The 12,358-nt window shown below is 48.5% G+C and overlaps 1 protein-coding gene across 1 annotated transcript in view; it reads left to right on the forward strand.

Annotated features, from left to right (window-relative positions):
* SCTR (secretin receptor) overlaps positions 1 to 12,358 on the forward strand; it is a 74,908-nt gene that overhangs the window by 40,011 nt on the left and 22,539 nt on the right. The window contains exons 4-6 of the mRNA XM_024243482.3: positions 2,180 to 2,283; positions 9,798 to 9,895; positions 11,425 to 11,557. Of these exons, the coding sequence (XP_024099250.1) occupies positions 2,180 to 2,283; positions 9,798 to 9,895; positions 11,425 to 11,557 (335 nt within the window). The remainder of the gene's footprint in view (positions 1 to 2,179; positions 2,284 to 9,797; positions 9,896 to 11,424; positions 11,558 to 12,358) is intronic.

The raw sequence follows: 12,358 nt of genomic DNA on the forward strand, positions 1-12,358 counted from the left end.
TGGCCCTCTTTCTCTTCCTACTTAGTGAGGATCCGGCCTTAAAGCAGTCATGCTTCCCAACCTGATTAGGGTCCCGGAGCCTTCTGAAAATCAGATGAAAGCTTTGGACTGGTCTTTCCCCAAACTGCATAAATATATATATATATGCACAAACATCCTTTCAGGGGTCCCCTGAGGTGCACACTGGCCTGTGCCTGGTTAAGTTTCCCTTACCTATTAGGAATTCAGCCCTGGGGAAGTGGGGAGGCAGCTGCTTTGCAGCTCTACAGAGTGGAAGGCAGGGGGCCCTGCCTTGTTAGCAGCTCTGGGCACCTGGCCTGGGTCACATGCAGCATCTGTCTTGGGAGTCCTGCTGGGTCAGTGAGGAGAGGGCCCCAAATGGGCAGGCCTGCTGCCCTGGGCGAGCCCACAGGGAGCCCAGCCTCTAGGCATGCGCTGTGTTATAACCTTTGATTCTGGCCTTGGGGGAATTTGTGTTCCCTTAACTCGCTTTCCCATCCATCCAGCCTAAATTTGACCACCGTTGTTTCCCATCTGACAACCAACTCTCTTGATTCAATTCCAGAAACCTCTCCACCCCTCGCCTAAATTCCAAGATTCCAAGCCCCTCCCACTCCTGCCTATTTTAGAAAGGCCAAAAAGAGAGGGGAGTGATGCCTCGGTGCCCGCTCTGTGCCTGGCACCAGCCTAGGCAATTTTCCATGTGCTCTCATGTTCCCTGCTCCCTCTTGCAGTGTGGGTGCTTATTTTGTGGCACAGAGAAATGACGCACCGAAGGTCACACAGCGACCAAGAGGCTGCGCTGGGTTTCAAACTCAGATCTGGCTGCTTCTAAACCTGCGCTCCAGGCCTCCTGAGCCTCCACAGGGCAGGCATGCCCAGATCTCAGAGGACATGGTCTCCTGGTACTAGACGCTGCCCCTGAGACTTCAGGAAGAGGGCCTGGTGGGTGGGTAGAACAGTGATGGCATACACTGTGGCTGGGCACGATAGCCCAATTCTGGGCCTTGATGTTCTGGCCTGTAAAACGGGCAGCAGCACCTCCTTCAGTGGGGCACTGTGAGGATTAGACCCTAAACCCTGTTAGCCAGGGGCCCAGCCCCTGGGGTCTGTGTAAAGGAGCATGCCATGCTCAGCTGGGGCTGTTAAGGCTCCAGTGAGAGCAAAGGGGTGGCAGGGCTCCCACCCACAGGACTCGGCCATCAGCATCCTGCCCCCTGCAACACTTATACTGGCCTGAGCTGGGGAGCCAGATCCCAGCCCTCCTTGGCAGCTCAGAGTACAGAATACAGCGAGGCCATTCAGCCCGAGGAGGGAAACTCCTCACGGTGGCCTTCCAAGACTTCCTTCCTGGCTAGTGGCTCCCTTCCGCAGGCTGGGCTCCTGCTGTAAAAGCTCCAGTGGGGAAGCGCTCTCCTCTTCCCTATGAGAAGAGTTCAGGGCAGGCTCTTTATCCCCATTCAATTTGCCTTTCTGTCCAGCCAGCCAGCCCACGTTTGATAAGCAGAGGCTCTGGGCCAGGCACTGGGGAGGCGGGGAAGCCACTGCCCACATGGTGAGAGGGCCCAGCATGCGGCCTCGTGCCAGGGGTGGGGGGCAGTGAGCAGCTGAGCCGGAGGACTGTGGTGGTCTCACGATCTATTATGCAGAGAAATGCAGAGGGGTGGCCTTACAGGTCGTGGCTGAAGGACCCTCCACCCTTCCGTGAGGGGCGCTGCCTGGAGGGGTTCATCTCAATGGCACTCTGGTGTTTTTCAAATGGCTGCATGAGCAGGGCGTGAAGTTCCATTTAAAACAGAACTTCCGTGGAGCAGGATAAGTAAAAATGGGAGCCTGAGAAAAAATCATGATGGGAGTGGCACCACAGATTCCCCAGGGGACTCGCCTGTTAAACGGTCGCAGGACCTGGGATCAGGAGCAGCATCCGGCTGGGGTGAGAAGGGGGATTGGCACGTGGTGTGTGCTTAAGAGCGTGGGCTCTGGAGCCCGAGCCCCAGGGTTCAAATCGCTTTCCCCCATTCACTAGGCTGTGGTCTTGGGCAAGTTCTGGAACTGCTGTGTGCCTCAGTTTCCACACTATAAAGTGGTTGTAGCAGCTACATGTTATCCAATAGATGTTACTATGAAAATCACAGTGCCTGGGCCCACGGCTCACCTACAGGACTCTTGGCACCCACAGGTTCCTTGTTCCGAAACTGCACACAGGATGGCTGGTCAGAAACCTTCCCCAGGCCCAATCTGGCCTGTGGTGTTAACGTGAACGACTCTTCCAACGAGAAGCGGGTAAGCCTGTCAACCTCCACCCCACGAACCCGGGGACAGGAACCTGTGGGGTGAGGAGGCCCTGGGAGACGACAGGGTGGCACAGGCCTGGGACAGTGGTCAGGATGTAAGGGCTACCCCCTGTCCCCCCGCCTCCTACTCACACAGGTGTCAGTGGGTCTGCCTCACTGCCCTGGTCTATCGACCCGAAGATGATGGTTAGGAGGACCCCAGGCACAGGTAGGAACTGTCACGTACCACCGCGAGACTGGGGGTGCTGTATTCATTCAACTGAAAGAGACGCTAACCTGGTGGCTAAATGCTCAGAGCAAGGCTGGTGCGTCTGAATTCCGACCTTGACCTTAGTGGGGCCGGGGAAGATTTAATCACTATGTGCCTCAGTTTCTTCATCTGGGAAATGGTGTTAATAATGCTGACAACATAGGCTTGTCAAGATAACTAAATGAGTTAATATATGTGCATGCTGAGATGGGCGCCTGGTCACAGTAAGTGCTCAGTAAATGTTTGCTTTTGGCCGGGTGTGGCCTCTTACACCTATAATCCCAGCACTTTGGGAGGATGAGGTGGGAGGATTGCCTGAGGCCAGGGCAACATAGCGAAACCTTGTATTTACAAAAAACAAGCTGAGTGTGGAGGTGGGTGCCTACAGTCCCAGCTACTCAGGAGGCTGAGTCAGGAGGATCGCCTGAGCTGGAGAGTTCGAGGATGCAGTGAGCAGTGATTGTGTCGCTGCACTCTAACCTGGGCAATGGAGGACAGATTGAGCCCTGTCTCCTAAAAAAAAAAAAAATGTTTACAGCATTCGAAGGAGTCTCCCGGCTCTGATAAGCAAGGAGGGAGTCCCGCCGCAGAGCTACCCTAGCTGAGAGGATGCTCCCTTCAGCAATCGGCTGACCTTTTCTGGGGACCTCCAGAGGCTTCCTCTGAGGGTGGCCATCAGGGCCCTGTCTGGGCTCAGCTCACTCTGCATCACTGTCCTTTCCCAGGATGGCCCTGTCTCTCAAATCTCATGCACACCGTGCCATCCTGCTTCCCGCCTGGGCCTTTGCCCCTGTTACGGCCCCTTGCCTGGAGAGCGCTTTCCTCCTCTCTTTTCCTGACTGATTCTTATACATCCTTCGAGACTCCCCTCGGGCCCATCGATGCCAGCCCTTTCTTCCCCTCCCCACGGGAAGGGCTCCCTTAGAGCTTGGTGTTGGCCTCCAACTATTACCTACCATGTTACATTAAAATGATCAGCGTGTGCCACCTGCCTCCATCTCTCTCACTAAAATACATGCTCCTCAAAGGCATTCATTCACTCCACAAACACTCACTGAGCACCTGCTATGGGCCAGGGCTGGGTCTGGGCAAAATCATGGTGACAAATCAGAGAGTCTTGTTCATTTCCAGGTCTCAGTGCCCAGCACAATGCTTGGCACCTATGAGGTGCCCAATAAATATTTATTGTGCACTTAAACATCTACTGAGTGCCAGCTGCTTGATGCACAATTGTATTAAATCCTCAAAATCATCCTGTACATTCATTGTTTTCCTCACTTTGCAGAAGAGGAAACTGAGGCTCAGGGATTAAGGAACATGTTTATAAAGTAGTAGAGGTAGGATTTAAACCAAGCCTAGCTCCAAAAGCTCCAGTGCTCCGTTCTCTGTCTTCTGATGCCTCCCCATAAGATTTGTGTCCCCCGAGGGAGTACACTTTCAGCAGGTCCCATTAGCTAAACTCCCTAGAAGGAATATGGGCAAGCTTTGCCTGTCCCTTGGAGGGTAGGGGGAGGTCACAGGAGAAAGCACGGGTGGAGAGTAGCAGAATTCAGGGAGAAGGGAGGAAGTTGTGTGGCAGAGCACACTCTCTTCTGCGTTTTGCGAAGACCCCTCTCTCTATGGCGCATCAGCCTTGCTCTACGTGGAGGAAGGCAAGCTCCAAGGGAGAGGAAGTAGTTCTTTCCTTCCCAGGGCTTGTCATCCCATTGGGAACATACACGAGGTCTTCAGATCTGGTCAGAGTGGGGTGATTTAATAAGGAGATTCGACAAGGAGTGGGCACTCGTGGTCTTGGAGGGATGGTGAGTGGGCTCTGCCTTCTGCAGAGGAACAGTTCTATCATTGACTTATATGAAGAGAGGGGGCTTATTTGTATCAAATTTGTAAAATCCATAAAACTAAAAAGGAATAATATCATGATGGGTGGCAGGATCAAGGTTCATAAGAAGGCTTTGTACTGCAAATAACACACATTTCTAACTGGTTTAATAGGCACACGTGGCTTGCGTAACTGGAAATGCAGAGAATGGGCTTCAGGATTCTTTGATGAGGCAGCACCACAGAATCACCAGGGTCTGTGTCATTTGCATCTCTCTCCCTGCTGTCCTGGTGGCTTCTTCCTCAGGCTGGCATTGTAAGATGACTGCCATCAGAAATCGCAGCCACAGGCCAGGCACAGTGGCTCACGCCTGTAATCCCACCAGTTTGGGAGGTCGAGACGGGTGGATCACTTGAGGTCAAGGGTTTGAGACCAGCTTGGCCAACATGGCGAAACCCTGTCTCTACTAAAAATACAAAAATTAGCTGGGCATGGTGACGTGTGCCTGTAATCCCAGCTACTTGGGAGGCTGAGGCACAAGAGTCGCTTGAACTCGGGAGGTAGAGGTTGCAGTGAGCCGAGATCTCGCCACTGCGCTCCAGCCTGGGCGACACAGCAAGACTCTGCCCCCAAAATAAGAAAAAAAATCCACACAATGAGAACTGTTGGTTTACACTAATCAGTAGGAATAATGGAGCCCAGGGCCTTAACCACAATGTTCATGCCAAGATTAAAACTGTAAAATCCCCAAACCAAGGGGCTGAAATTTCATAAAGGAAAATGTAACGCTTTGGACTTAACTCAGAAAAATGATTGTCCAAAAATGGTGGAAAGGAGACCTAGCTTGGCTTCAGCTTGCATAAAAAAAACAAAACAAAACAACAACTCTGAGATTGGAAGGGTTTCCTGGACACATGATTCACCGGTCCCTAAATGCCGGTCCACAAATTGGCACGAGTTTTGTTCTTTATTCTGAGATTTAAATCATCCTATTTCTTATTATTAAAATGTCTTTTCTTTTTATCAACTGAGGGTGAAGGTATGTATTAGTTGCTTTTCTTTTCTTCTTCTTTTCTTTTTGTGACATCCTTACTTGGCATACACCACTATATTATTGACACACAATATTACTGACACCAATAGTGGACTCAGATTGGCAGTAAGACCGCACATAGATGTCTCATGGGTAAATAAAATGGGATTTGCAAACTGTAGCTCTTAGGCCCAATGAGGCTCCACTGCCTGCTTTTGTAAATAAAGTTTTATTGGAACACAGCCAAGCCCACTCCTACCACAGTAAGGCTACGTTTATGTGACAAGGGCAGAGTTGAGTATTTGCAAAAGAGACCACAGGGCACTCAAAGCCTAAAATATTTACTCTATGTCCCTTCACAAAAAATGTCTGTGACAGCTGATCTAGAGGCTACAGAAAGCAGGTGGCACAGTCAGAACATACAGCAGTAAGAGAGGCAACTGAATTCAGGACAGACAGCAGTGAGGCTTCTGGGCCCCACGTCCTCCAGGAGTGGTGCATACTTTTAGATGTTAAGAGCTGAGGACTGGCTGGGTGTGGTGGCTCATGCCTGTAGTCTCAGCACTTTGGGAGGCTGGGCTGGGAGAATCACTTGAACTCCTGAGCTCAAGACCAGTCTGGACCACATAGGGAGATCCTATCTCTACAAAAAAAAATTTTTTTAAGTAGCTGAGTGTGATGGCACTTGCCTGTAGTCTTAGCTACTTGGAGGCTAAGGCAGGAAGACTGCTTGAGCCTGGGAGGTTGAGGCTGCAGTGAGCCATGATTGTGCTACTGTACTCCAGCCTGCGTGACAGAGTGAGACCCTGTCTCAAAAACAAACAAAAAAGCTAAGGACTGAAGGTCACATGAAACCTCCAGAGAGCAAGGCTGTTTCTGGGTGGGTGAGGCCTTATGGTTCCTGCCTTACAAGGCAAGAATGGGTCTACATGAGAAGTGGGCTGGTCACCTGGCAGGCAATGGCCACAGCCACAGGACACTGCAGAATCTTCTGCCTGAAACCCCCCTTGTCACTCTGTGCCTCTTCGGGCTGTTGCAGGCTGGTCCAGGCATCCCCAGGAGTGAGGCTGACACCCTCTGCAATGCGGCTCATCTGTACATGGCGAGATTATAGGTTAACATATTGGTCCTCAATTGTTTGACATTTCACAGGTCTTTGATGTCCCAAAGCCTAGGAACCATTAATACAAGGCAACCCACTGCCCTTCAAGGGTCTTCCTCTCATCCCTGAGAGGTGACTCCTGGCTCTCAGGAGAGAAGTTACATCAGTGGGGAACTCAATGTCACATGGTAGCCTTCCCATCGAAGGCCACCTCCCACTGTCAGAAAATGTTCAGTCACCCCGAGTCAAAATCTACCTCCTTTCTGGAAACTTCCCCCAACCGGAGCTCACACATGAGGTCTGGCCCTTCTTCTACATGTCATTCAGTCTAACACTTTTCTCCTCTAAGTGTGTGTTTTTCCCCTCCAGGTGTCATGGACCCAGTTTTTTCATGTACTCTTCAGATGACACAATCACCCTCCTCCAGAAATGTTTCAGTTTATTAATGTGACTCTTAAAATAACACGCCCAGCCTCTCCAAACATTCCCACGTGGCCAGCTGCCCACAGCACTCCATCAGTGCAACTGAGAATAGAGCTAATTTTTGAGCCATTTCGTGCCTCAGACTTCATACCATCTCAAACCGCTGACTCATTTTGAAGGAGGATGGTGGGGTGGGGAAAAATTAAAATTACCGTACACTGAGTGTTTCCTACTTGCCAAGGCATTGTCTAGGTACTCTATCTGACACCATATTTGTTCTTCCAACAGTCTGCAAGGTAGATATTATTATCCCCATTTTGCAGATGAGGAATCTGAGACTCAAAGAAGTTAAATAATTTGCTCAAGGTCACACAATTGGTGAGTCACAGTCCAGGTTTGGAACCCTTGTCTCCTGGCTCTGAAGCCTGTGTTCTTTCTCTACAGTACACTGTGTGACACCGTGGAGCTTGGGTCTTTCTAACCTCAAGGTTATCTTCCCGTGAAGAGCTGTCAGCCAGGTTTCCCCTATTCTATTCTTGTGCCTTCTTAAAAAAATAATTACCCTTTTCATTTGGTTATAAATAGCCCTTATCCACTGTGGAAAAATTAGAAGTATAGAACAATCATAAAAGAAAATAACAACTCTATTTGCAAGACTATAATACAAAGTTAACCACTGTTAACATCAGCCATATCTCTTTACAATCTTGTCTCTCTGTATGTATGAGATTGAACCACATGGAATGGCTGATATTCAATTTTTTTATTTTCTTTATTTTTTGTGTTGATATTCAATCATTTTGGACCTACAAAAAAAGTAATTTCATGTAATTCTTTTTAAAATTTATTTATTTTAAAAATTCTCAGCAGAATCAATTTTCATATAATTCCCTAATATGTTTTTACATATAGCTGGAATCACATTGCACATGTAAAGTTTGAATTCTTCCTTTTCATGTAATAATATATCAGCATATCCTGACTCATTTTAAATTCTTGGTAAACAACATTTTATTAGTGGTATAGCATGAAAGTAATTTGTATTTAAAATAATCGATGTAACTATTCTATTGTTGGACATTTGGGATTTTTTTTAATCACTAATACTTCTGTGATAAACATCTTCATGTATAAATATGCTTTCAAATTTCTGATTATTTCTTAGAATCAATTCCTGAAGGTAGAAGGGAGGTCAAAAGGTCATATTTCAAAGGTTCTTGATACATATTTCTATATTACCTTCCAGAAAGATTGAACCAGTTTTGAGTCCCACTATACCCTCACCTGCAGAGAAAATTATTACTTTTAAATATTTGTTAGTTTGGTTGGTAAAAATTATTCTTTTAATTTTTATTCCCTTGATTCTTTTTGATACTTTATTTTTTGAACCTAAATGCAGATCTTTTAATTTTTTTTTTTTTTTTTTTTTGAGACAGGGTCTCCAGTCCAGGCTGGAGCACAGTGGTGCAATCTCAGCTCACTACAACCCCCGCCTCCCAGGTTCAAGCGAGCCTCCTGCCTCAGCCTCCCAAGTAGCTGGGATTACAGGCGCACATCACTATGCCTGGCTAATTTTTGTATTTTTGGTAGAGACAGGGTTTCTCCACGTTGTCCAGGCTGGTCTCAAACTCTAACCTCAAGTGATCCACCCACTTTGGCCTCCTAAAGTGCTGGGATTACAGGTGTGAGCCACCATACCTGGCCAGATCTTTTAATTTTCTGACCAATATTCCACTTAGATCTTTTTGACTCAAAGATGAGCCAACAGTGTGAAGTGGCTGCTGAATAAGTGAATGACTGCTTGGCTGCATAGGCGTGCAATGTATAGATTAGGGGAGATGGGAGGTGATGGACCCCTTCTAACTCTTCCTGGTCAGAGAATGCATCTGGAGCTTTTCAGCTATGTGGTTCTGGGGGTCTTATTTAAGAAGGACATTAACAAACTGGAGCATATTAATTTAACTAAAGGTTGAAGGATTGTGGAAAGAGGTTAAAGAGACAGGGAATATGTATGTATGTATGTATGTATGTATGTATGTATTTGAGACAGGGTCTTACTCTGTCACTCAGGCTGGAGTGCAGTGGCTGGATCACAGCTCACTGCAGCCTTGATCTCCTGGGCTGGAGTGATACTCCTACCTCAGCCTCTGAGCGGCTGTGACCACATGTGTGCACCATTGTGCCCGGCTAATTTTAAAATTTTTTGTAGAGACAGTGTTTCGCAATGTTGCCCAGGCTGGTCTTGAACTCCTGAGCTCGAGCAATCCTTCCTCCTTAGACTCCCAAAGTGCTGAGATTACAGGCATGAGCCAACGCACCCAACCTGACACAGGGAATATTTGACATAGAGAAAATGAACGAGAAACAGATGGGCAGAATAGCTGTATTTAAAAATGGCAGGCCTCCCTATATGAACTTTGTAACTTTTCTATATAAAACTGGCCTTATATAAAAGACAAATCCATTTTTAGTGGATCCAGAAGACAGAAAATGGACCAATAGGTGGTGCAAGTAATTGATTTTAGCTTCACATAAACAAAATCTAATATTTTGTGCTGTTTTACACCAAATAACTTTCTCAAAGGGCAGTGAGCACTTTGTCTCTAGAGGTATTCAAGCAAAGGCTTGAATTCGGAGAGTTGGTAAGGGGGCCCTTTACATAAGATGGAAGTTTGAATTGGCATCAGATGATCCCTAAGGGCTTTTCCAATGCCAAGATGTTACGGTGTTATGTGTCTGTGAATTGGCGTCCTTGGGGTATGGACAGAATAGCAGCGTCGGTGGGGTTCAAGCTGCCTGAAGCGGATGCAGTGAGGCACAGAAGGGCACAGCTAGCCAGGAGGGCCGGCGGGGCTGAAACGTGCCTCTCTCTGCAGCACTCCTACCTGCTGAAGCTGAAAGTCATGTACACCGTGGGCTACAGCTCCTCCCTGGTCATGCTCCTGGTCGCCCTTGGCATCCTCTGTGCTTTCCGGTGAGAACACACTGCCAGCTCTCCATACCCCAGCCCTCCTCAGGCACAGACTTTGGGTCTCTTCTCAACCACCCAGGACAGAAAGAGGAAGGTCTGAGTGAACCACCTTGTCATCTCTTGATCTATAGCTGACCTATGGCAAAACATCGAGGTTCCTGTGACCTCATTCATCCGTTTATTTGTTCAACATTTACTAAGCACTACTGAGAACTTGCGGCCGGTCGCTTTATATGTATTCTAATTTTCACACAATGCTATGAGATAGGTAACAGGAATCCCATTTTACAGTAGTACTAGCGAGATTCTATTGCAAGAGACAGAAATCCACCTCGAAACAGCATAAGAAAAACAAAGGCGACCTGACCCATGTAAGTGGCAAGTTCAGGGGCATCTGCTGTAGGCATGGCTGGATCTAGGTGTTCAGCGGCATCGGCAGCTAGGTCTGTCTCCCTCCATTCCTCTGCTCTGGGTTGGCCTCATCCTCTGGGAGGCTTTCTGCAGAAGTGGCAGAGACAACCACCAGCAGTTGCTGGCATTCATCCTGCTAGCTCAGCAACACCAGGGCCAACAAGAGCCTCTTCCCCTCTGGTTCCAGTAAAAGTCCTCAGAGTTCTCATAGGCCGGGCTTAGGTCACATGCCCAACTCTGAGCCAATCACTATGGACAGCGATGGAGCACTCTGATTGATCAAGTCTGTCATGAGGGTGAGAAGGGTGGAGCCCTCCCAATCCAGAGCTGGAATGGATTTCCCAGAAGAAAGCCTGTTTCCGGTACCAGAAGCAGAACAAGTAACTGACTTCTGTTCCCTGCAGCAGGGGAGGACACTGAGGCTCCGGGAAGTGAAAAGTCTTGCTCAAGGTCATATAGCTGCTAAGTGGCAGAGCCAGGGTCTGCTTTGTCCCCGCAGCCTGTGTTCTTTCTGTGCCCCCAGCCCTCTCCCATTCTGGTTGCCGTCCTCACCCCTCCCCCAAAACAATTCTGGGAGCTGGAGATGGTGGTAGGTCAGGGAAGAACACAATATTGCCCCTACAGCCCCAGCTTTTTATGTGTTCATTCAGAGACAAGGTCTTGCTCTGCTGCTGGGGCTGGAGTGCAGTGGCAATGATAGAACTCCTGGGCTCAAGCAATCCTCCCACTTCAGCCTCTTGCACAAGGAATACAGGCAGGCACCACCATGCCCAGCTAATTAAAAACAAAAAAATTTTTTTTGTAGATACAGAAGTCTCAATATGTTGAACTCATGGCCTCAAGTGATCTTCCTGCCTTGGCCTCCCTAAGTTCTGGGATTACAGGTGTGAGCCACACTGTGGCTGGCCTTTTTTTTTTTTTTTTCACTGCAGCATGTAGCAAATTAGACTGGCCACCTGGGGACCCAGGTCCTCATTCAGGTTATGCTCACAGAATGTGTTACCCGGAAAGAGCTGAAGTCTAGGGCCTCAGTTTCCCCAGTGCACTGGTGGCAGGTGGGCCTGGCTGAGTCCCAGCCACTTGGGCTCTGGCCTCTATGGCCCTACATTCTCTCCCTGCAGGAGGCTCCACTGCACCCGCAACTACATCCACATGCACCTGTTCGTGTCCTTCATCCTTCGCGCCCTGTCCAACTTCATCAAGGACGCCGTGCTCTTCTCCTCGGATGATGTCACCTACTGTGATGCCCACAGGGTAATATGTCTGGGTGCCCCAGGATGTTGCCAGGCCTGCCTGCCTTCCCCAGCCTAGCTTTGGAGAGGGGAGTGGCCTAGTTGTCCTTCCCCCAAGCCCCTGCTGAGGCTGCACTTAATACCAAGGATAAATTGGCCAGTGCTGACACTGGGCCAGGAGGTTCAGGGAGATTCCACAACAACATATGCACAATCTGGGTCACGTAGGAGAGAAGCTTGTGGGGGTTGCCGTAAACTCCCAGTGTCCAGGAGTGAACTAGCCACTGTAGGAATTAGATATATAGGGAGACTCATCTTTTCCCTACTTCTGCCAGTTCCCAGCTGAAGAAAGATGACCCAGTCTGGAGAGGGCGGGGGTTGGTCATAAAAAGAAAAGGGCGAGCACAGGCCAGTATGTCTGTATAAACGCATTTACAGTAAAACAGTTGTGTTTTCTTAAATCTAACCCCCTTTGTCCTTCCAAATGCCCAGATGACTCAATTCATTGCAATCACCCTGTGTGTCAGTTGGGATTCCTTTTGCTGCAAATAACAGAAAACTATATATTGGGGTCTTAAACAAATGGGGGCTGTTTCCTACATAAGCAGTCCACAGATGAGATGGTGCAATGGCTGCGTGATGCCATGAGGGACACAGTCTTTTTCCCTGTTTCTGCACTGCCATCCTTAGAGTAGGCCTTTGATGTCATGCTTTACACCACATGGTTGCAATATGGCTGCTGCAACCCCAGGCCTCCTGTCTGTGTTCCAGGCAAGAAGGAGAAAGGTAAAAGGTTAAACTTCTTTTTTCTTTTGGGCAGCTT

Source organism: Pongo abelii, chromosome 11 (assembly GCF_028885655.2).
Source record: "Pongo abelii isolate AG06213 chromosome 11, NHGRI_mPonAbe1-v2.0_pri, whole genome shotgun sequence".
Classification (NCBI taxonomy): Eukaryota; Metazoa; Chordata; class Mammalia; order Primates; family Hominidae; genus Pongo; species Pongo abelii.